The sequence below is a fragment of the Fundulus heteroclitus genome, unplaced genomic scaffold (genome assembly GCF_011125445.2).
Source record: "Fundulus heteroclitus isolate FHET01 unplaced genomic scaffold, MU-UCD_Fhet_4.1 scaffold_597, whole genome shotgun sequence".
Classification (NCBI taxonomy): domain Eukaryota; kingdom Metazoa; phylum Chordata; class Actinopteri; order Cyprinodontiformes; family Fundulidae; genus Fundulus; species Fundulus heteroclitus.
Window position 1 is genome coordinate 48,605 of NW_023397030.1, and position 24,685 is coordinate 73,289.

General features: G+C 44.7%; 1 protein-coding gene across 1 annotated transcript; it reads left to right on the plus strand.

Annotated features, from left to right (window-relative positions):
• Nucleotides 1-700: 700 nt before the first annotated feature.
• Nucleotides 701-22,104, plus strand: LOC105923676 (signal-induced proliferation-associated 1-like protein 2). Its single transcript, XM_036133248.1, has 4 exons — nt 701-825; nt 13,073-14,303; nt 16,164-16,291; nt 22,021-22,104. Exons 2-4 carry the CDS (start codon nt 13,250-13,252, stop codon nt 22,102-22,104), a joined length of 1,266 nt encoding a protein of 421 aa, XP_035989141.1. The 5' UTR covers nt 701-825; nt 13,073-13,249.
• Nucleotides 22,105-24,685: the final 2,581 nt, after the last annotated feature.

A 24,685-nucleotide genomic window follows, 5' to 3' on the forward strand; every position in this document is an offset into this window, starting at 1 on the left:
TGCTAACTGAGTTAGCGACGTACGAAGAACGGACCCCTGATCACCATTTTGAGCAGACATTGGTTTTGAAGATTATTTTTTTACACATTGCAGAAACCCATCTGATATTTTAATGCATGTTAGTTCGTTGTCTTTTTTGTCTCTAAAATGTAAAATTAGTAATGACTTTATATGTAAATGCTCAATACCATGTCTGTCTTTGTTTAAGAGGCAAAAAATTATTTCGGTATGAAATGTTTATTTATTTACACATTGTGTAAACATTAGGGCGTTATGATTAGTTATTTAGCCCATTATTGACCAGAGTTTAACATTTTATGCCACCAGGATGTTTTCATTCCAATTCTGAAAAGTGCTTGAAAATAAAAAATTAAAATATTTTTTGTACAAGCTTGTTTTTTTACTAGTGTCATTTATTGCAAAATTGCATATTAAAATGCCCAAATAGGCTTTTACACTTTGAGAAATAAAAAGATAAAATATGCTATTGAGTATATCAATCGCATTTTGAATTAACTATTGAAATTATGCAGTTAAAAGTTTTAGTAGTTTGACAGCAATATTTTTAATATATTTTTTTAATCTACCTCTCGCCACTAGGGGTGCTCCAGCACCCCCACTTCCCGCGGCCATGCCAGACGTAAATAATCCGAGCAGCACGTGAAGGCACCGCAGGCAGAGGTTCTGACCGGAAACAGCTGAGAGTTCTCCACTCCGACCCAAACCTGAGAAACCGAGCCCAGAGTTGTTCTCGGTAGCAGTCTGCTCCGGGACACGCTGTAGATCCTCCCGGACCCGGGTCCGGTTCTGCTGGGACTGTTTCCGGTGAGTTGTTCCGACCTGCTTTACAAACAGCAATGACTGCGTGGAGTTCGGTCCGGATTTTAGTTCTGGAGGTTTGAGTTCAGCTTGAGTTTGGTTAGTTCCGTTCAGCTGCAGAACTTCCAGAACCTCCGAAGTTAATGGAAAACTGGGTCCAGCTGCTTCCAGTACCTGGCAGACTAGGAGAACCTCCACAGAGTCCAGCAGAACCCGGGTTCTGCTGTGTTCAGGTTCCGTTGCTAATTAAACTGAATGTTTCACAGCACCGCTTTGTTTCTGTAGCTGCCTGCAGGGGGCGCTGGTTCCGGTCTGCTGTTTTCATCTAACTTATGGATCAGAACAGAGAACAGTAAGAAGTTCTGGTCCTCCAGCTTTCTGCGGAACCTCAGTGTTTTCAGACTGACAGAGAACCGGGTCCATGGGAACCAGCAACCCTTCTGATGAGAAAGACCGGTCCACTGAGCCCAGGCTGGGTACCAGAAACTGTGGACTGGGTCTGGTTCTGGACTGTCTCTGTTCCTGCAGAACAGCAGTAGAAGCTGCCATGTTCTCCAATCTCAAAACAGAACAGTCAGTGTTCTGTTCTTAAGTTCTGGACCTTAGTGGGACGACCAGCGGAGAGTTCATCTAACAGCCAACTGCTGCACTAGTCCCCTAAGAACCTGCTAAACTAATGATGTGTAGAGAGATTTAGCCCAGACAAAAAAGTTATTAAAAATAGCGATTAAGTGTGTTTGGAACTAAAAATGACTTTTAAAAAAGATTTATTAATCATAACTGTGCCAAAGAGAGAGATGTGGAGGCACACAGTGATTGAAACTGTGTGGGAATCAAATTCAGGGAATTTATTTAAATTGTTAAGGCAGATGAGCGTTCACACTGAGCCTGGTTCTGGTTCTGCTGGAGGTTCTCCTCCCTGTTAAAGGGGAGTTTTCCTCTCCACTGTCGCTTCATGCATGCTCAGTATGAGGGATTGCTGCAAAGCCATCAACAATGCAGACGACTGTCCACTGTGGCTCTACGCTCTTTCAGGAGGAGTGAATGCTGCTTGGAGAGACTTGATGCAACCTGCTGGGTTTCCTTAGAGAGGAAACTTTCTCACCAACCTGGAGGATCTGATGGAAGCTGACTTTAGAAAGAGACTTGATGATGACATGTGTCATAAATTGGTGCTATAAAGCTCCTTTTTTGTTTTTATTTGAAGCAAACATATTTCCTGCCACAGTTGTTCCTGTTTACATTTCATGTACTCCAATAAAAATCATACAGAACAGTAAAGGAGCTCTGATGCAAGTCAAAGAGAAGGCAAGGTTAATTTATTTATAAAGCACAGTTCAGTACAGAGACAATGCAAAATGCTTTACATGATAAAAACATAGGAAAATGAAACAGAATAAAAGCAAGTAGGAATAAATGGAGAAACAAAATAAAACATGAAAAAATAGAAACTAAAAGCAGACATTAAAAACAGTTGGACTACAAAGTTAAACTAATGATGTTTCAGTAAAACAGTTTAACTAGAACAGTTAAAGGCAATCCTGAACAAATGTGTTTTAATCTTGATTTAAAGGAACTCAGACTTTCAGCACTTTTCCAGTTTTCTGGGAGTTTGTTCCAGATCAGTGGAGCATAGGAACTAAATGCTGCTTCTCCATGTCTGGTTCTGGTTCTGGTTCTGCAGAGCAGGCTGGAGCCAGAAGACCTGTTCTCTACGTTCTTAGTCTTAGTGGAAGGACTTCAGAACCGGGTCCATGTTCTCTACGTTCTTAGTCTTAGTGGAAGGACTTCAGAACCGGGTCCATGTTCTCTACGTTCTTAGTCTTAGTGAGGACTTCAGAACCGGGTCCATGTTCTCTACGTTCTTAGTCTTAGTGAGGACTTCAGAACCGGGTCCATGTTCTCTACGTTCTTAGTCTTAGTGAGGACTTCAGAACCGGGTCCATGTTCTCTACGTTCTTAGTCTTAGTGAGGACTTCAGAACGGGGTCCATGTTCTCTACATTCTTAGTCTTAGTGGAAGGACTTCAGAACCGGGTCCATGTTCTCTACGTTCTTAGTCTTAGTGGAAGGACTTCAGAACCGGGTCCATGTTCTCTACGTTCTTAGTCTTAGTGGAAGGACTTCAGAACCGGGTCCATGTTCTCTACGTTCTTAGTCTTAGTGAGGACTTCAGAACCGGGTCCATGTTCTCTACGTTCTTAGTCTTAGTGAGGACTTCAGAACCGGGTCCATGTTCTCTACGTTCTTAGTCTTAGTGAGGACTTCAGAACCGGGTCCATGTTCTCTACGTTCTTAGTCTTAGTGAGGACTTCAGAACGGGGTCCATGTTCTCTACGTTCTTAGTCTTAGTGGAAGGACTTCAGAACCGGGTCCATGTTCTCTACGTTCTTAGTCTTAGTGGAAGGACTTCAGAACCGGGTCCATGTTCTCTACGTTCTTAGTCTTAGTGGAAGGACTTCAGAACCGGGTCCATGTTCTCTACGTTCTTAGTCTTAGTGAGGACTTCAGAACCGGGTCCATGTTCTCTACGTTCTTAGTCTTAGTGAGGACTTCAGAACCGGGTCCATGTTCTCTACGTTCTTAGTCTTAGTGAGGACTTCAGAACCGGGTCCATGTTCTCTACGTTCTTAGTCTTAGTGAGGACTTCAGAACGGGGTCCATGTTCTCTACGTTCTTAGTCTTAGTGGAAGGACTTCAGAACCGGGTCCATGTTCTCTACGTTCTTAGTCTTAGTGGAAGGACTTCAGAACCGGGTCCATGTTCTCTACGTTCTTAGTCTTAGTGGAAGGACTTCAGAACCGGGTCCATGTTCTCTACGTTCTTAGTCTTAGTGGAAGGACTTCAGAACCGGGTCCATGTTCTCTACGTTCTTAGTCTTAGTGAGGACTTCAGAACCGGGTCCATGTTCTCTACGTTCTTAGTCTTAGTGAGGACTTCAGAACCGGGTCCATGTTCTCTACGTTCTTAGTCTTAGTGAGGACTTCAGAACCGGGTCCATGTTCTCTACGTTCTTAGTCTTAGTGAGGACTTCAGAACGGGGTCCATGTTCTCTACGTTCTTAGTCTTAGTGGAAGGACTTCAGAACCGGGTCCATGTTCTCTACGTTCTTAGTCTTAGTGGAAGGACTTCAGAACCGGGTCCATGTTCTCTACGTTCTTAGTCTTAGTGGAAGGACTTCAGAACCGGGTCCATGTTCTCTACGTTCTTAGTCTTAGTGAGGACTTCAGAACCGGGTCCATGTTCTCTACGTTCTTAGTCTTAGTGAGGACTTCAGAACCGGGTCCATGTTCTCTACGTTCTTAGTCTTAGTGAGGACTTCAGAACCGGGTCCATGTTCTCTACGTTCTTAGTCTTAGTGAGGACTTCAGAACGGGGTCCATGTTCTCTACATTGTTAGTCTAAGTGGAAGGACTTCAGAACCGGGTCCATGTTCTCTACGTTCTTAGTCTTAGTGGAAGGACTTCAGAACCGGGTCCATGTTCTCTACGTTCTTAGTCTTAGTAGAAGGATTAAGAAACCGGGTCCATGTTCTCTACGTTCTTAGTCTTAGTGGAAGGACTTCAGAACCGGGTCCATGTTCTCTACGTTCTTAGTCTTAGTGAGGACTTCAGAACCGGGTCCATGTTCTCTACGTTCTTAGTCTTAGTGAGGACTTCAGAACCGGGTCCATGTTCTCTACGTTCTTAGTCTTAGTGAGGACTTCAGAACCGGGTCCATGTTCTCTACGTTCTTAGTCTTAGTGAGGACTTCAGAACGGGGTCCATGTTCTCTACGTTCTTAGTCTTAGTGGAAGGACTTCAGAACCGGGTCCATGTTCTCTACGTTCTTAGTCTTAGTGGAAGGACTTCAGAACCGGGTCCATGTTCTCTACGTTCTTAGTCTTAGTGGAAGGACTTCAGAACCGGGTCCATGTTCTCTACGTTCTTAGTCTTAGTGAGGACTTCAGAACCGGGTCCATGTTCTCTACGTTCTTAGTCTTAGTGAGGACTTCAGAACGGGGTCCATGTTCTCTACGTTCTTAGTCTTAGTGGAAGGACTTCAGAACCGGGTCCATGTTCTCTACGTTCTTAGTCTTAGTGGAAGGACTTCAGAACCGGGTCCATGTTCTCTACGTTCTTAGTCTTAGTGGAAGGACTTCAGAACCGGGTCCATGTTCTCTACGTTCTTAGTCTTAGTGAGGACTTCAGAACCGGGTCCATGTTCTCTACGTTCTTAGTCTTAGTGAGGACTTCAGAACCGGGTCCATGTTCTCTACGTTCTTAGTCTTAGTGAGGACTTCAGAACCGGGTCCATGTTCTCTACGTTCTTAGTCTTAGTGAGGACTTCAGAACGGGGTCCATGTTCTCTACGTTCTTAGTCTTAGTGGAAGGACTTCAGAACCGGGGTCCATGTTCTCTACGTTCTTAGTCTTAGTGGAAGGACTTCAGAACCGGGTCCATGTTCTCTACGTTCTTAGTCTTAGTGGAAGGACTTCAGAACCGGGTCCATGTTCTCTACGTTCTTAGTCTTAGTGAGGACTTCAGAACCGGGTCCATGTTCTCTACGTTCTTAGTCTTAGTGAGGACTTCAGAACCGGGTCCATGTTCTCTACGTTCTTAGTCTTAGTGAGGACTTCAGAACCGGGTCCATGTTCTCTACGTTCTTAGTCTTAGTGAGGACTTCAGAACGGGGTCCATGTTCTCTACGTTCTTAGTCTTAGTGGAAGGACTTCAGAACCGGGTCCATGTTCTCTACGTTCTTAGTCTTAGTGGAAGGACTTCAGAACCGGGTCCATGTTCTCTACGTTCTTAGTCTTAGTGGAAGGACTTCAGAACCGGGTCCATGTTCTCTACGTTCTTAGTCTTAGTGAGGACTTCAGAACCGGGTCCATGTTCTCTACGTTCTTAGTCTTAGTGAGGACTTCAGAACCGGGTCCATGTTCTCTACGTTCTTAGTCTTAGTGAGGACTTCAGAACCGGGTCCATGTTCTCTACGTTCTTAGTCTTAGTGAGGACTTCAGAACGGGGTCCATGTTCTCTACGTTCTTAGTCTTAGTGGAAGGACTTCAGAACCGGGTCCATGTTCTCTACGTTCTTAGTCTTAGTGGAAGGACTTCAGAACCGGGTCCATGTTCTCTACGTTCTTAGTCTTAGTGGAAGGACTTCAGAACCGGGTCCATGTTCTCTACGTTCTTAGTCTTAGTGAGGACTTCAGAACCGGGGTCCATGTTCTCTACGTTCTTAGTCTTAGTGAGGACTTCAGAACCGGGTCCATGTTCTCTACGTTCTTAGTCTTAGTGAGGACTTCAGAACCGGGTCCATGTTCTCTACGTTCTTAGTCTTAGTGAGGACTTCAGAACGGGGTCCATGTTCTCTACGTTCTTAGTCTTAGTGGAAGGACTTCAGAACCGGGTCCATGTTCTCTACGTTCTTAGTCTTAGTGGAAGGACTTCAGAACCGGGTCCATGTTCTCTACGTTCTTAGTCTTAGTGGAAGGACTTCAGAACCGGGTCCATGTTCTCTACGTTCTTAGTCTTAGTGGAAGGACTTCAGAACCGGGTCCATGTTCTCTACGTTCTTAGTCTTAGTGAGGACTTCAGAACCGGGTCCATGTTCTCTACGTTCTTAGTCTTAGTGAGGACTTCAGAACCGGGTCCATGTTCTCTACGTTCTTAGTCTTAGTGAGGACTTCAGAACCGGGTCCATGTTCTCTACGTTCTTAGTCTTAGTGAGGACTTCAGAACGGGGTCCATGTTCTCTACGTTCTTAGTCTTAGTGGAAGGACTTCAGAACCGGGTCCATGTTCTCTACGTTCTTAGTCTTAGTGGAAGGACTTCAGAACCGGGTCCATGTTCTCTACGTTCTTAGTCTTAGTGGAAGGACTTCAGAACCGGGTCCATGTTCTCTACGTTCTTAGTCTTAGTGAGGACTTCAGAACCGGGTCCATGTTCTCTACGTTCTTAGTCTTAGTGAGGACTTCAGAACCGGGTCCATGTTCTCTACGTTCTTAGTCTTAGTGAGGACTTCAGAACCGGGTCCATGTTCTCTACGTTCTTAGTCTTAGTGAGGACTTCAGAACGGGGTCCATGTTCTCTACGTTCTTAGTCTTAGTGGAAGGACTTCAGAACCGGGTCCATGTTCTCTACGTTCTTAGTCTTAGTGGAAGGACTTCAGAACCGGGTCCATGTTCTCTACGTTCTTAGTCTTAGTGGAAGGACTTCAGAACCGGGTCCATGTTCTCTACGTTCTTAGTCTTAGTGGAAGGACTTCAGAACCGGGTCCATGTTCTCTACGTTCTTAGTCTTAGTGAGGACTTCAGAACCGGGTCCATGTTCTCTACGTTCTTAGTCTTAGTGGAAGGACTTCAGAACCGGGTCCATGTTCTCTACGTTCTTAGTCTTAGTGGAAGGACTTCAGAACCGGGTCCATGTTCTGATTTATTCTTCCAGAAAGAACCTTCACTTTAACTGGAGCAATGCAGTCAATGATGTCTGAGACTTTAGACTGAAAGTTATCTACTAGCTCATCTACTGAGTTGCAGCCCAAGGTTGAGGTAGCAGAGTAAGCTTGAATAAAAGTTTCAGTGGCATTGTCCTTAAAGGTGCGTTTTCTTATGATGTCCCTTTGGCTAAATGAGTCACTGGTAATGATGCATTCAAAGGTAACGGAGAAGTGATCGGATAAGGCAACATCAGTTACATTGACCTGTGAAATCTTTAGACCTTTAGTGATGATTAAGTCTAAAATATGTCCCTGTTTGTGTGTTGGCTGTTTAACATGTTGACTTAAACCAAAGTTTCTAAGTGTGTCACACAGTTCTTTTGCACTTCTGTCTTCAGGGTTGTCAACGTGAAAGTTGAAGTCTCCCACAATAATTAAACAGTCATAATCAACACATATCACAGACAGCAGGTCACTGAAATCATTAAAAAAGTTTGATTTGGACTTAGGAGGCCTGTAAACAGGGATGTTATAGGATGTGAGTGCAAAGCATGATAAACTCATACATTATGACTTTAGGAAGTGTTTTGAGATGACATGCTGTGAATTGGTGATATATCCAGATAGCAAAAGATGTTACTTCAGTGTTGAAAGGTCAAAAAGGTTGATTTTTGGTTAAGATCAACAACTGATGGTGGATCAACCATCAAGCAATCGTCCAATTTTAGCCGTTTAATCAATGTTGAAAACATTCAATCAATTTTCTTTTGTGGTCGCATTCTAATGATTCAAACGCATCTAATCGATGCCGGATCAACGAATGCCGTTTGTTGCACCACCCTCCTCCTCTTCATCTTCCTCCTCCTCCTCCTCTTCCTCCTCCTCTAGATGAAGAAACTGGTAATGATACGGTATGATGTAGACCTATCAGCAGAAACTGGCTTTAGAGTAACTGAATATTTTAATGTAAAATGTACATAAATCAATATTGATTCCTTAAGTTTGATTCAATGTAAAATCAACACAAATGTACATATAGATTATAACTCATGGTTGAAAACCTAACATTGATGTAACATGTAAACCTCCGACCACTTTATGTTTAATTGAAATGTCAGGCTTCACCATGGATTCAGTATTTCTGCCTAACCACATTTCAGTGTTTATTCACTCATATTTTCCTACCTAGGTATAAATATAATTGAATTAAATTCAGTCATGTGACTACAGACTGTACACACAGCGCAGCCTCTTAAAGGGACAGGAGCATAGCCTACTTATAACTATAAAAACGAGTTTTCCTTTCATTTTATTAAATACAGAATATATAGATATGGGCAAAATGATGTCGGTTATTGTAACTTTTGGTGACGTATATTTTCGGTTTATCGGTTAGCATAGGATGTGTGGTGGCAGGCCACTGAGTTATGATAAATATGAGATACCCAAGCTAAACATTAGTGGAGAAAGCTTTCTTAGCAGGACTTGTGTCACAATGTTTGCACACACCTTAGTCAGAAAATCTAAATCTGTTTCATCAGTTTCTCAGTAGATTTGCTACGCAGCTTCCTGACCCGTCTCCAATGTTCTGGTTGAGGGAAGAAGGTTCTTGTCCAGATGTTGAATAGACTAAACTCAAGTTGGGCATTTTTGGTTCTACCAACCAACCAACCAGAGAACATTAAATCAAACATCAGTTACATCAAACTCACAACTGCACTGTTCTTCACACTGTTCCTCCTTAACCCCCCAGCTTTAAAACAAGCAGCTCTCTCTATGCGCTCAAGGCTTTGTCTACCTGTAGAAGAGTAACAGTCCCAAAGCATGATGTCTCCTCCGTGCTTTATTGTTGGCATAATTGAATGATATTTATTAATGTTTGCTGGGCTGTTAAAAAAGCTCAGTTTTGGTCTTATGTTACTAAAACACATTGATTTCCATTTCCACTGGAAAACTTCAACACCATGTTCATGTAGTGACTGTGGTCTCAGTTCCTTTCTGGTGTGTGTATAAGAATAAGCCTTATTTATAAATAAAAAGACTGAGACTATATGAAGCAAATTTGTCTGGATAGCCGTTTTCCCCCACAAATCAAAATCCAAAGTCAAATTCCTTGTTTGTACCCAAATGGGTTTGCATCTTGGACTTTCCAGATCAGGGAGTAAATCTCACTTTTGCCCAGAACAAACGAGATTGGACCATTAGTTAGAAAAAGTCAACACTTTTTTGTCTGAGTTACAGTGTTTCATTGCCAGCTGTAGTACAGATCTTCCTGCTGTGTGAATTACAGCAGACTCCATGAGACCAACAGCCTCTGTTAATGAGGAAGAGGATTTCCTGAGCTTTGGCTCAAACATTAAATACCCCCCCCCCCCACCCCAGGCTCTGTAACGGCTGTACAGGAAGTGATGTAATACAGCAACCAGCCGATTGGTATCAGTAAGCAGAAAGCTGCTTGGCTGATGTTATCCAGCTGTGGTTCCTTGATCTGATCCAGACACGGCAGTTAGTGAGAACCAGAATAACTCCTGGTGAGGCTTACAGATTCCAAGATCTGCGTCTCAGTTCAGTTCAATTAAATTTTATTTATATAGCACCAATTCATGAAACATGTCATCTCGAGGCACTTTACAAAGTCAAATTCAATCAGATTATACAGATTGGTCAAAAAATGTCCTATATAAGGAAACCAGTTGATTGCATCAAAGTCCCGACAAGCAGCATTCACTCCTGGGGAACCGTAGAGCTACAGGGAGAGTCGTCTGCATTGTCCATGGCTTTGCAGCAATCCCTCATACTGAGCAAGCATGAAGCGACAGTGGGAAGAAAAACTCCCCATTAACAGGAAGGAAAACCCCCGGCAGAACCGGGCTCAGTATGAACGGTCATCTGCCTCGACCGACTGGGGTTACAGAAGACAGAGCAGAGACACAACAAGAGAAACAAAAAAGCACAGAAGCACACATTGATCTAGTAATCTGTTCTACATTAGATGGTAATAGCGGGTGAGCCGTCTTCCCTGATGATGTCACAGTTAACAGAACACCAGACCAGGTGTACCTACTATGAAGAAAAAGAGAGAGAGAAGAAAGTTAAAGCAGAAATGACGACAGTCATTTAAATGCAATACAGAACTGGAGAACAGTAGAACTCAGTAGAGTGACAATAATTGACCCTGATGTCCTCCAGCAGCCTAAGCCTATAGCAGCACAACTATAGAGGTAGTTCAGGGTAACATGAGCCACTCTGACTAGAAGCTTTGTCAAGAAGGAAAGTTTTATGATTAGTCTTAAAAGTAGACGTGGTGTCTGCCTCACGGACTAAAACTGGGAGTTGGTTCCACAGGAGAGGAGCCTGATAGCTAAAGGATCTGCCTCCCATTCTACTTTTAGAGACTCTAGGAACCACCAGCAGACCTGCAGTCTGAGAGCGAAGTGCTCTGTTAGGAACATACGGGGTAATCAGAGCTCTGATATATGATGGAGTTTGATTATTAAGGGCTTTATACGTTAGAAGGAGAATTTTAAATTCTATTCTTGATATAACAGGAAGCCAATGAAGGGAAGCTAAAATTGGAGAAATATGATCCCTCTTGTTGATTTTCATCAGAACTCTTGCTGCAGCATTTTGGATCAGCTGAAGGCTTTGAACTGCATTTTGTGGACTTCCTGATAGTAAAGAATTACAATAGTCCAGCCTTGAAGTAACAAATGCATGGACTAGTTTTTCAGCATCGCTCCTGGACAGAATGTTTCTAATTTTGGTGATATTCCTTAGCTGAAAAAAGGAAACTCTGGAAACCTGTTTAATATGGGATTTAAATGACATGTCTTGGTCAAAAATAACACCAAGACTTTTTACTTTATTACCAGAGACCAAGTTAATGCCATCCAGATTAAGTGATTGGTTAAGAAGTTTATTTTTTGAGGACTCTGCTAGAATTTGAGGACCCTAGAGTTTGAGGAAGATTTATTATTAACATGAACAAACTGGAATCTGTCCGACAGATCAGATTTAAACCAGCCTAATGCTTTCCCCTTTATCTTTACAGTATGTTCAAGTCTTTGTAGGAGAATATTGTGATCAACTGTATCAAATGCAGCACTGAGATCTAACAGGACACGTACAGACACAAGTCCATTATTTGAGGCCATGAGAATATCATTAGTGACCTTCACCAGAGCTGTTTCAGTGCTATGATGAGCTCTGAAGCCTGACTGAAACTCCTCAAGTAGGTCATTACTTTGTAAATGTTCACATAGTTGATTAGCAACTACTTTCTCAAGAATTTTAGATAAGAAAAGAAGATTAGATATAGGTCTGTAATTTACTAACTCATCTTGATCAAGAGATGGTTTCTTAAGTAAAGGTTTAATAACAGCTACTTTAAAAGCCTGTGGTACATATCCATTTACCAAGGATACATTAATCATGTCTAAAATAGGACCACTGATCAGAGGGAATACCTCCTTAAACAACTTGGTTGGGATTGGGTCTAACATACAGGTAGAAGGTTTAGATGAAGCTAAAATTTTAGATAGCTCAGAAAGCTCTACTGCTTCTAAACAGTTCAAACACTGCGCAGGTTCTAAAGATTCCTCCAATGCTGCCTCACTTACTGAGGACGAGGTAATCATGTTTGGGAGGATGCCAATTATTTTATTTTTAATGGCATCAATTTTATTTATGAAGAATCCCATAAAATCATTACTGCTAAGAGCTAAGGGAATGGATGGATCAACAGAGCTGTGGCTCTGGGTAAGTTTGGCAACTGTACTGAAGAGAAATCTAGGATTATTCTTATTCTCCTCAATTAATGATGAAAAATATGCTGCTCTAACTCTGCAAAGGGTCTTGTTATACAACAATAGACTGTCCCTCCAGATTAGGTAGGATTCCTCTTGGTGTGTAGAGCGCCATTTTCTCTCCAATTTCCTAACATTGTGCTTCAAGGAACGCAGCTCTGAATTAAACCAGGGAGCCAGCTTCCTGTGAATAATCACCTTCTTTTTCAAGGGAGCTACATTGTCTAATGCAGATTGCAATGACGAAGTCATACCGTTAACAAAGACATCTATTTGTGAATTGGAAGAAACAACATTGCTGCCATCTACAGGGTATTTCTGCAATACGGAGGATATTAAGAGGGGGAAAGACTCTTTGAAGTTTGATACAGCATTATCCGATAAAGATCTACTATAATGGAACCCTCTTTTGGGGGTGGAGAACTCAGTTAGATTAAACTCAAATGTTATTAAAAAATGATCAGATAGGACAGGGTTGTACTTTCTATGTTAGATGGTAATAAAGGATGATCTGCCTCCCCTGATGATGTTACAGTTAACAGAACACCAGACCAGGTGTACCTTCTATGAAGAGAAAAATGACAGGGAACAAAAAGTTAAAAGCTGAAATAACAGGAAACAATGCAGATTGGAGAGCAGTAGGAGAACTCAGCAGAGAGAGAGAAATAGATCCTGATGTCCTCCAGCAGCCTAAGCCTATAGCAGCATAACTATAGAGATAGCTCAGGGTAACATGAGCCACTCTGACTAGAAGCTTTGTCACAAAGGAAAGTTTTAAGATTAGTCTTAAAAGTAGACGGGGTGTCTGCCTCACGGACCAAAACTGGTAGATATCTTGTGTGAGTGTCTTTCTGCTGTTGGACTGAAAGCAGCAGGTCCATTCAGTGAAAGCAGCACATTAGTCCAGTGGAACCAGTCCCTCTGTATCACATCTACTCTTACTTCAGCAGCATCAAATCTTTAACTGTTTTTTATATTTTTTAGGTACAAATGAACATGTAATCACTTTGCTTCCTTTTTCCTCCAGAGAGAACTTCAAGAATCTGGACCTGATGGACCGCAGAAGTTCATGAGTCTGGACCATGAATTGTGATGTAATTTGGGCCTGAGAGACAGATCTTAGTGGACCAGCTTACCTTCTAAACATTACTGTATTGTTTATAAAATCCTTGGACTGCTTGGTGTTTCTGAGGCTCTGAAGATCATGGATCCTCCCCAGATTCAGGGAGCTCCAGCTGTACCTAAAATGGGGGTTCGGGCTCGTGTGTCAAACTGGTCCAAAAAGCAGGACATTAGAGATGTCCAGCCGAGCATGTTATGTGAACCTTCTAATAAGCTGCTGGAGAACCGCCTGCACCTGCAGAGTAGCTCACAGACCAGGTTCCAGGTTTCAGATATCCTCAGCTCTTCCTCCAGAAGCAGTTGTGCTAGGATGAAGAGGAGCAACAGCGAGGTGACAATCAGTGACTTTGGGTCTGAGGATGTGGGTCCTGTTGCCATCAGTCCCAACCCTGGAGCTACTCCGGACCGAAGATACGGGAGCACCTCCAGTGTGGACTGGCTGGGTTCATCAGGATTTCTGGAGGTGGTGGACCAGGAGCCCAGTGCGCCTCCTCCAGTCCCTGAGCCTGCTGTGCTGTCACCCAGCCTGCAGGCTGCAACCCAGATCGCTCGTGGGGACATCACCGTCATAGCGGGGCCGGACCGCGTGGAATCGTCAGCTGACAGTCGAGACTCCTACAAGATTCACAGAAGGAAGGCAGAGTTGTACGTCCTCAACCGCTTGAGGCCCCAGAGGAGCGACAGGAATGAGGTGCAGCAGCTGGCGAGCTCCACTTTGACAGCTCACAGATGTTTCTCTCATTATGATGTCCAGAGTGTCCTCTTCACAGTTGGTGGGCCTCAGCCAGGTCTCCTCCTTTCCTCTTCAGAAGCTCCTTTTCTGCTGCCGTCAGTGGAGCATGACAAACCTGGTGGAGACAGCAGCAGTCCGGTCCTATCCTGTCCTCAGTTTCTTAACGAGATGGAAGGAGACATGGAAAATATCCTGGACCTGACTTGTTCCTGCTGCCCCACCAGCAGCACTACAGCTCCCAGTTACTGCAGCAAGGCAGCACCAGGTAGTTGCACCAACGCTGCTGTGTCCGTCCTGGAGGCTTGCACAGAAACTCAGCTGTGTTCTGCAAACCTCATGAGTTATGATGTTGAGCACGTAGACCTTGGAGCCAAATACTACCATAAATACTTCTACAACAAAGGTAAGACCTGATCCTGCTCTGACTTAGACTGAATCTGGTTATGCAGGATTCTTACGATTGGTTACAGTCAACAGAGCCAGTGTCCAACTAGAGGGAGCATTTGCCTTCTCAGATGAGCAACGCTGAACATGTGCAGTGTACCGTCGGTCATTTGAACCTTATCAGTGGTTACACCCGCCACAGACCCCCAACACTCCTGCTAACGACCCCAGATGCCGACATAATTGAGTCTCTTCCACAGTCACCCTGACTCCCCTGAGAAAGTCACTCTTATAGCACAGCGCTTCACCCATAAATCTGGCAACGCCTGGTGGTAGTTTGGTTTGAAAGGCCTTTGCTTCCAGTGGCAGTTATGGATGGGTGGGGGGGAATCACTGGTTTGGTCGTTGGTTCTTACCCAACAAAGCCGTCAGCTGATGTTGGGTAAGCAGAACAGAGCGTTGTGTTGCAGGCTCAGGCTAACAGAACCCCATCAATGGGCTCCGTCCAGCTAATGACAGCTAGCGTTAGATTAGACTGGATTATACTTTGTTTGATTCTTTTGCGGCTTCTAGCGGCTCGCTTTTTATTGACAGTGGACTGACAGGAAAGGGGCGGAACAAGGGGAGAGACATGCGGCCGGTCGGATTCGAACCCGGGTTGTCCGCATCGAGGATTAAAGGCCTCCAAATCTCTTCTGCCCTGACCACAGGGGAGAAGAGGTAGAGAACAGAACCACCGACCCACCAGGGAACTCCCCGGTAGTCCAAGTCCGCCACTGTGCCAACATGTGGCCTCTCTGCATTTGGACCAATGGGGCCAGGCCCCACCAGATGCTGCTGTGGAGCTCTATGTTCACAATGATCAGTGGCACAGGATCATTCTTTATAGATTAATATTGTATTATTTTACCAATAAAATTCTGTTACAAACATTTGGTTCTATATATCTAAGTCTGCCAGAAAGCTAACAAACTCAGTAGCTAAATCCTCCTGAGGCGTCCTGATGCTGGGGCCGGCCCACCAACGTTTGTTTAAATAGCAAACATCTGAAATCGCAGTGAGCATGCCCAACAAACTCTCAGTGAGAGCTGTGGGGCACAAATCCTACGACCCCAAGCTCAGATCGTCCAATCAGAATGCTGGAAATGCAGACGATATGTTTACGTTCTGCTGGATAGTGTGAGACAATCTAGTGTTGGTTGTCCTTGCTGTCTTACTGAAGGATTGAAGTGAATCTTTTCTGTTCAATAAATTATCAATATGAGTGAGCCTTTATTTATAATTTTATGTATAAAAATCAAATTACATTTAGCTTATATAAAATAGATTTTCGAGTGTGTTGGTTTATGCTAATTTATCTGTTTAACTTAACATTGACCACAGTCAGGTTGGATGCATCACAGAAATTTTTTTTGCCGCTTATAGTTGAGTTTTTATGCCCCACTTAACTTATCATGCCAGAGACACCACTGTGGCAACACTGCAGTAAAATCGTTTATTCATTAACATTGTCTGACTTTCGCCCCTTACAACATGCATCATTCGACACTGTCGCTCATGGTCCCAGTCGCCAGGGGAACCGATCAATGATGAGGATTTTCTGAGTGGGGGAAAAATGAATAGCAATGAATTGATGAATCAATATTTTATTCACCCCTGCAGTGAACGGACCGCTGGCCGCCCGTATGGGCTTTGTTATTTTTCTGTGTGGGGAATGTCTTGTGTGAGTATGTTTAGGTCAGCGTGTGTCTCATGCTCATTGCATGAGAGTTGACAGCTCTGCCTTTTAACTGTGAACCGGCTCCGGTTCTCTTGGATTCTCCTGGTGTTTAATGTCCCCAGCAGATCTAAGACCTGCTTTTTGACTGGTGTCCACTAGATCACCAGAACCTTTTTGGCATTGATCCGAAGTTTGGTCCGGTTGCCCTGAGCATTCGACGAGAGGCTTTAGACGGAGAAAGGAATCAAACAAAGTTCAACTACAGGATCATCCTCCGGACCGGCCAGGTAACTGATCCATCCTTTGGTCCGTTTTAGAACCGGATCTCAGAGTGTTTAATGGGGACATATGCTTTTAAGTCTGTTCTCTCCACATTGAAATCACCCACACGTGTCTATAGAAAATGGAACTGCAAAGCTTTGGGCTGAATTCCTCGTTAATTTATCCCCACGTTCCCCCTTTTTACCCCTGTCCTGAGTTGCATCCGAGAGCAACTTGTTTTGGTCTCTGACAGTCACAGAAGGTCCTGACCCATTCAGCCTGTGTTGTAGTTTGCTGTGGGAAGGTATAATGAATGGTGTGGGTTAATGCACCCAGGACCCCAACATCTGCTGACCAACTTTATGTAGATGCAGGTTTCATTTTGTAGCACTTGGCACCTGCACACAGCGCCAAAGCTACCAGTACCTGGTGTAAGCACCATGGTGTCCCTGTTCTTAAAGGGCCAGCAAACTCACCTGACCTTAACCGCACAGAAAATCTCTGGGGTTAAGGTTGTGACGAGGAAGATGCGATACTCCAGACCTAACGATGCAGATGAGCTGAAAGCCACTATGAGAACAAGCTGGACTCTCATTACAGCTGAGTAACGCCACAGACTGATGGACTCCGTGCCACGCCGCATGGCTGCAGTAATCCAGGGCAAAGGAACCCTGCTTAGTACTGAGTGCTGCACATGCTCACACGTTTCACATTCATACTTTCAATTGGCCAACATTTCTGGAAATCCTTTTTTTGTTTTGGTCTGAAGTAATAATTTAATTTTCGGAGACACTGAATTTGAGGTTTTCATCAGTTGTCAGTGATGATCATCAAAATTAAAGGTATACTATGCAACCGGGGTTGATTTTCCAGCGAGGCTCCCCCCAGAGGGTGAAAGTAAAAGTGCACTGTCATAAAGATGCTCAGCTGTTCTGGTTTCTCCGTCAAGCCAGGCGCGGTTGTTTTGATCTTAGCAGACAGGCGAACGCAAGGAAAAGTGGAAAAAACGACAGTACAAACAATGACTAACACAGTGAAAGTATGAACATCAAGCTTCCCGCAGCGCTATCTTGACGAGGCGGCGGCTGCCTCGTCAAGCCGCCGCCGCTTCGCCAGTTTTGTTATTATTTTTTTTTTTTTATGTTGGCGAGACGCTACCGCCACCACCTCGCCAAGCCGCAGCCGCCGCAGTAGCGTCTCGCCAACATAAAAAAAAATAAAATAAATAATAAAACTGGATATGCTTGCATGTTTATTTGACGTTAACACGCGGTTCTTTGTTGTTGCTTTCGCGCGTGCATATAGTGAATGGCAGGGCAAAAACACATGGAGTTCTCGCCGTAAAGCAAGACCGACTCTCGCGGTCTTGCACAGACTTCTGAGCCTGTGGGTGCGGGCCGTCAGCTCTTGCAATTACAAGTACGGTATTTCCCCCACAGACCACCAGGGCGGCCGAGAAAACCTTTGTTCAACCTGAAATGACTCATTTAATCATCCAAAACGGTATGGAACACATTAATTAACTGAAAAATGTTGCATAGTATGCCTTTAAAAGAAATAAAGACTTGAATTACATCAGTCTGTGTGTAATGAATGAATATAATATACAAGTTTCACTTTTTTAATGGAATACTGAAAAAAATATACTTTTTCTTGATATTCTAATCATATGACCTGCACCTGAATTTGTTCAAAAAACGTAATAGAGAGCAGAAAACTGAACTGATTAAAAAATATGACCCAAGCATAACATAAAGATCTCTACGCAGCTCCTGGAGAGAATACATTCAACCTTTCTGCAACAACAAAGTAAATTTAAGGGCTAAAAAAAGTGGATTTTGCATGATATAAAAAAATAATAGAGTAGGTCCTCTGGATGGTTCTTCTTTGTTGAAACCTTTTGTCTCTTCTCCAAGAGACTTCTTCACCCTGAAGCGATGCAGGTGACCTCTGTCTGCTGTCATCGACATATCTGAACCAGTGGCTTGGTGGGTTCCCTGAAAAGGACCCAGCCATTGGCTAGAAGAAGGACCCAGCATCATCCATCAGCTTCTCTGTCCCTAAGTCTCCCCCTATATCAATTCAATTAAATTTTATTCATATAGCACCAATTCATGAAACATGTCATCTCGAGGCAATTTACAAAGTCAGAATCAATCAGATTATACAGATTGGTCAAAAAATGTCCTATATAAGGAAACCAGTTGATTGCATCAAAGTCCCGACAAGCAGCATTCACTACTGGGGAACCGTAGAGCCACAGGGAGAGTCGTCTGCATTGTACATGGCTTTGCAGCAATCCCTCATACTGAGCAAGCATGAAGCGACAGTGGAAAGAAAAACCACTCATTAGCGGGAAGGAAAGCCTCCAGCAGAACCAGAACCAGGCTCAGTATGAACGGTCATCTGCCTCGACCGACTGGGGTTACAGAAGACAGAACAGAGACACAACAAGACAGAAAAAAGCACAGAAGCACACATTGATCTAGTAATCTGTTCTACATTAGATGGTAGTAGCGGGTGAGCCGTCTTCTCTGGATGATGTCACAGTTAACAGAACGTCAGACCAGGTGTACCTACTATGAAGAAAAAGAGAGAGAGCAAAAAGTTAAAAGCTGAAATGACAACATGGATGGGTTTCAGCGCTCTTAAAGGTCCCTACGCTTTACTTCTCCTGTTTTTTTTTTGTTTTAGTTTTGCCCTGTTTAGGTTAGTCTGGTCCCCTCTAGCCCTCAGTAGTTTTTATTTGTTTTGACTTCCCCTGGTGTCTCTGTGCTGTTCACCTAGTCCTCTTAGTTCTTGTTTTCCTCTGTGTTTAGGCGCCGTCTGTGCCCTCTGGCGCGCCCCAGCGCATCCCTGTTCCCCTCTAGACGCCCTCTGTTCTTGTTCCCTGGCGTTTTAGATGTTCCTGCTTCCCTTGTGCCCCGGTGTTTCCCCCGCACCCCGGCGTTCTCTTTCCTCGTGCCCTGGCGTTTCCCTCACGCCCCGGCGGGTTTCCCCTGGCGTTTCTGTATGCCAGTCGTGCTCCAGCGTGTGTCGTTGAGCCCTGGTGTTTTCAGTACGCCTGTTCTTCCCTCTGCCGTTGTCATAGACGGGGTGTCTGCCTCACGGACCAAAACTGGGAGTTGGTTCCACAGGAGAGGAGCCGTTCTAGCCCTTTGGCGCTGTCGTGCGCCCGTTCCTTCCCCCTGGCGTTTCGGTACACTAGTTGAGCGCCAGTGTTTCCGTGCGTCTGTCCTTCCCTCTGGCATTGGTGCACCTGATCTTCCCCCCTGGCGTTAGTGCACGCTTGTCTTGTCTCCCTGGTGTTTCCTTTCGCCTGTTCCCCAGAATTCTCTGGACTTTCGGTTCCCCAGAGTTTTCTGGCCTCTTTGGTTCCTCCGTGTTCTCTAGCCTTTTTGGTTCCTCCGTGTTTTTTGACCCCCTGGTTTCCCAGTGTTCTTTAGCCCCTTGGTTCCTCCGTGTTCTCTAGCCTTTTTGGTTCCTCCGTGTTTTTTGACCCCCTGGTTTCCCAGTGTTCTCTAGCCTTAGGTCTCCAGTGTTCTCTAGCCTTAGGTCCCTCGTGTTCTCTAGTCTTTGGTCCTCCGTCTTCTTGACCTTTTGGTTCCCTGTATTCTCTGGTCCTTTGGTTCTCCGTGTTCGCTGGCCCTTTGGTCCCTCAGTATTCAGTTTTGACCAAGACATGTCATTTAAATCCCATATTAAACAGGTTTCCAGAGTTTCCTCTTTTCACCTCCGGAATATCGCCAAAATTAGAAACATTCTGTCCAGGAGTGATGCTGAAAAACTAGTCCATGCATTTGTTACTTCAAGGCTGGACTATTGTAATTCTTTACTATCAGGAAGTCCACAAAATGCAGTTCAAAGCCTTCAGCTGATCCAAAATGCTGCAGCAAGAGTTCTGATGAAAATCAACAAGAGGGATCATATTTCTCCAATTTTAGCTTCCCTTCATTGGCTTCCTGTTAAATCAAGAATAGAATTTAAAATTCTAACGTATAAAGCCCTTAATAATCAAGCTCCATCATATATCAGAGCTCTGATTACCCCGTATGTTCCTAACAGAGCACTTCACTCTCAGACTGCAGGTCTGCTGGTGGTTCCTAGAGTCTCTAAAAGTAGAATGGGAGGCAGATCCTTTAGCTATCAGGCTCCTCTCCTGTGGAACCAACTCCCAGTTTTGGTCCGTGAGGCAGACACCCCGTCTACTTTTAAGACTAATCTTAAAACTTTCCTTTTTGACAAAGCTTATAGTTAGAGTGGCTCATACCCTGAGCTATCTCTATAGTTGTGCTGCTATAGGCTTAGGCTGCTGGAGGACATCAGGGTCTAATTTTCTCACTCTACTGATTTCTACTGTTCTTCAGTCTACTGTTCTCCAGTTTGCATTGTATTACATTGAAATGACTGTCGTCATCTCTGCTTTAACTTTCTGTTCTCTCTCTTTTCTCTTCATAGTAGGTACACCTGGTCTGGCGTTCTGTTAAACTGTGACATCATCCAGAGAAGACGGCTCACCCGCTACTACCATCTAATGTAGAACAGATTACTAGATCAATGTGTGCTTCTGTGCTTTTTTGTTTCTCTTGTTGTGTCTCTGTTCTGTCTTCTGTAACCCCAGTCGGTCGAGGCAGATGACCGTTCGTACTGAGCCCGGTTCTGCCGGAGGTTTTCCTTCCCGTTAATGGGGAGTTTTTTCTTCGCATTGTCGCTTCATGCTTGCTCAGTATGAGGGATTGCAGCAAAGCCATGTACAATGCAGACGACTCTCCCTGTAGCTCTACGCTTCCCCAGGAGTGAATGCTGCTTGTCGGGACTTTGATGCAATCAACTGGTTTCCTTATATAGGACATTTTTGACCAATCTGTATAATCTGACCCAATCTGTATAATATGATTGAACTTGACTTTGTAAAGTGCCTTGAGATGACATGTTTCATGAATTAGCACTATATAATAAAACTGAATTGAATTGAATTGACGTTCTGGTCTCAAGTCCTCGGTTCTGATGTTCCACCCTGGTCTCAAGTCCTCTCGGCTCCAGAGTTTCCTCCTGGTCTGTCACTCTGCACTCCTCCTGCCGGCCAGCTTCTGCACCCTACATCTCCGTCAGTTAAAAGACTCAGGTTCTTCTCCTCATCCATCATACTCCCTGTTCAATAAACTCACTTCTAAGAACTAGCTCTGTGTGTGCGTGATGTGTCCGGATTCATCCCAGAAAAATATCATGACAAATGGACACAGAAACAGGTAGAAGAGGAAAAAGGAGAGAAACCAATGAGACAAAATGCTAAAAGGGATTAAAAAAAGATATAAAGAACAGCAGAACCAGCCGATAAAGTATTACAGGTACAAACAACCAACGCCTTGAAACCATCACTGAAGAATATACAGGATTATTTATTACATGTATAAAGTGACAGCTGAAGATAATAAGAGGGGTTTTCTGTATAGAAGTGAATCTTGTAAGTACCTGGATCCAAGCACCTGTAGGTGTTTGTGAGCGTGTGCTTGTGTATGAAAAGTTTATCCATGAGAAAAATGCTCAGTAGTGGTTGTGAGGAGCCTAAGACCTCAGTGCTTGGTGAGTTTACCTTAAACTCCTCAGACTGAAGACGTCTCTTGGAGAATAGACGAAATGTTTTAACAATGAAGAACTGTCCACAGAACCGACTTAATTTCTTTTCTATCTGGGTTATTGAGATGCATAGGAGATTTGCACGACTGTGCCTTTAAGACATCCTGTTTCTTCTCAGCTGTCCACCCTCAGAGGTTCCATCATGGAGGGACTCGGTTCCTTCTTCATCCAAACACGGGACAAGTCAAGGTCCTTCCCCTGAAGGATGTCCTAGAGTTTGCCGTTCCAGGACTCGACATCCATAGTCTAAGAGTGGCCAACAGTTCCCCCAGAGTCCCTGATCTTCTGCTCCAGCTGGACCAGCAGGAGGTGAGTTGGATCTGCTGGTTCTTCTTACATCTTAAAGCTATAGTTGGTAATCTTGTTCAGAACATTGTGTACATTTGCAGAAATGTGCCATTGATATTCCTGAGAGAATAATGTGCACAAAGGCCATGGCAGTACAGTGATATTAAGATATGATGGACTTCATTTAATGGTAGATGTATTGTAACATATGGTTGCAACATGATGAATATTTGATGGACAACCTCTCAGCTGGGGTCTATTGCCCTCTGCTGAGGAACAACAATTCCAATAACAGTGGATGATTTTAACATAAATATATGAGGGACCACAGTCTCCATCAGGAGGCGATTGCCCTCACAGCTCTGGGGAAGAAGCTGTTTCTCAGTTTATTAGTTCTGGCTCTGAGGTTCTGAAGCGTTTACCTGATGGGAGAGGAGCAAACAGGGCATTGCCTGGGTGGGGGGGATCAGTGGGAGATGCATCTGGACCCTTTGGACTCGTTCAGCATAAACTGAGTCTACTGCGCTGTCCTCACCACCCGTGCTAGGCCCTTCCTCTCTGGACTGAGCAGCTCCCAGACCTCACAGTGATGCTGAGACATAAACGCTCTCTATTGTAGCTCTGTAGAAGTTCTTTAGCAGCTTAGTGGGAAGTCCAGACTTTTCAGGTTCATGAGGAAGAAGAGCCGTTGTTGGGCGTCTTCACCAGGTGGGAGGTGTTCACAGTCCAGGAGGTCACGCCCACGCCTCCACCACCTCCCCCCCTTTTTGTAAAGACAGGTGTTCAGTCCTCCTGGACCTCCTCTAGTCTATCATCACCTCCTTGGTCTGACTGGTGTTCAGGATCAGGTTGTTCCTGGAGCTCCACTGGGTCAGACTGCTGACCTCCTCCCTGTAGTGGGACCCATCATTGGTGGAGATCAGACCCACTAGTGGAGTCGTCCACTGACTTCTCCACTGTGTCTGTGGGGGGGGGGGGGGGCAGCAGAAGAGGTGAAGAGATGGGCTGAGGACACAGCCCTGTGGTGTTCCTGAGGATCAGTGGAGCAGATGTTCTCCATCCTCACCTCCTGGGTCTGTTGGTGAGGAGGTCACTGATCCAGGAGCAGAGAGGTGGGAGAATCCATGCTGTGGAGCTTCAGAGGCAGCATGTCTGGGAGCACCGTGCTGATGCTGAAGTCCATGAAGAGCATCCTGACAGGTGATGTTCTGCTGCAGGTGAGACAGAGCTGAGTGCTAATGATACAAGTCCTCTGAGGAGACGTTCTAACCAGACAGTGTCTCTGAGGAGACGTTCTAACCAGACAGCGTCCTCTTGAGGAGACGTTCTAACCAGACAGCGTCCTCTGTGGAGACGTTCTAACCAGACGGCGTCCTCTGAGGAGACGTTCTAACCAGACGGTGTCCTCTGTAGAGACGTTCTACCTGTAGGTGAAACTGCAGGCTGTCCAGCAGGGACGGCGTCCTTGATGGACTTTTAGGAGGATCCTCTGAAAACTCTTCATGATGACGGGGGTCAGAGCGATGGGACGATGGTCACTGAGGCAGGAGATGGTTGGTTTCTGGTGGACAAGAACGATTATGGAGGATTTCAGACAGGCAGGAAGCGTGGAGAGCTGCAGGGAGAGGATGAAGATGTCCAGATGTTCTGCTAGCTGGTCAGAACATGATCTAAGCGTCTGGGGCCATGTCTGGACCTGCAGCCTGGTTGGTGGTGACCTTCTTCAGGGAGGAGGTCCCTGGTGGAGCTGCAGGAGGAGAGGGCTGATGGTTCTCCTTGGCTGGGGGAGATGTTCAGGCTCCCTGCAGGGTCAAAGAAGCTGTTGAAGGTGTCAGGGAGAACCGGGTTGATCAGAGCGGGTCGGCCCTGATGGTTCTGATGCTCTTCACATGTTGCGTGGACAGTTGCTGCTGAAGTGGTCCTCCATGTGCTGCATGAATCTTTGCTTTGGCTTCTGGATGCTTTTAAGTTCACTTCTAGCCCAGGTAGGTCTCTGATCTGATTTTTGTATTACAGCTAAAATAGGAAGCAAGCAGAGTAAAAGAAAAAAAGCACAGTAGAAGTGGTATGTGTGTGTTAGTCTAGGTACTGTGGCAGATAGCTCTCACAGCCAGAGTCTGATAGTGATGGAACGTTATCAGGCAGCAGTAGCTCTGTTCAGTCACAGTTCTCACGAGTGTCTTGTTTTATATCACCAAGACAAATTAGGATATTCAGCCTTTTCAAGGCGATGGGGAGGTTCATATTCTGATAACATTTTTGGCCTGGTAGACTCGTGATTTCTGTCTGCCCTAAAGACTCGATGGCTATATGAAAAAGCCGTAATTGTGGTCATTCTGCCAGAGCCCAGCCTCCTTCTTGTCCAAGATCATTCCCATCCTGCCAGCGAGTTCAGAAACTGCAGCTGGCCTGCAGTTCTGCTTACACAGCATTTCAGTCTGATTGGCGGTAGAGGCCATAATCCTCACATAGTTTCAGGCTGACTAAAATGGGCT

What these genes read in the sequence shown, in the direction of transcription:
- LOC105923676 (XM_036133248.1), top strand. Translation starts at nt 13,250, where the DNA reads ATGGATCCTCCCCAGATTCAGGGAGCTCCAGCTGTACCTAAAATGGGG. An exon ending in TAAATACTTCTACAACAAAG is followed by an intron (nt 14,304 to 16,163) that starts GTAAGACCTGAT and finishes GGTGTCCACTAG; the next exon opens with ATCACCAGAACCTTTTTGGC. An exon ending in TCATCCTCCGGACCGGCCAG is followed by an intron (nt 16,292 to 22,020) that starts GTAACTGATCCA and finishes GTTTCTTCTCAG; the next exon opens with CTGTCCACCCTCAGAGGTTC.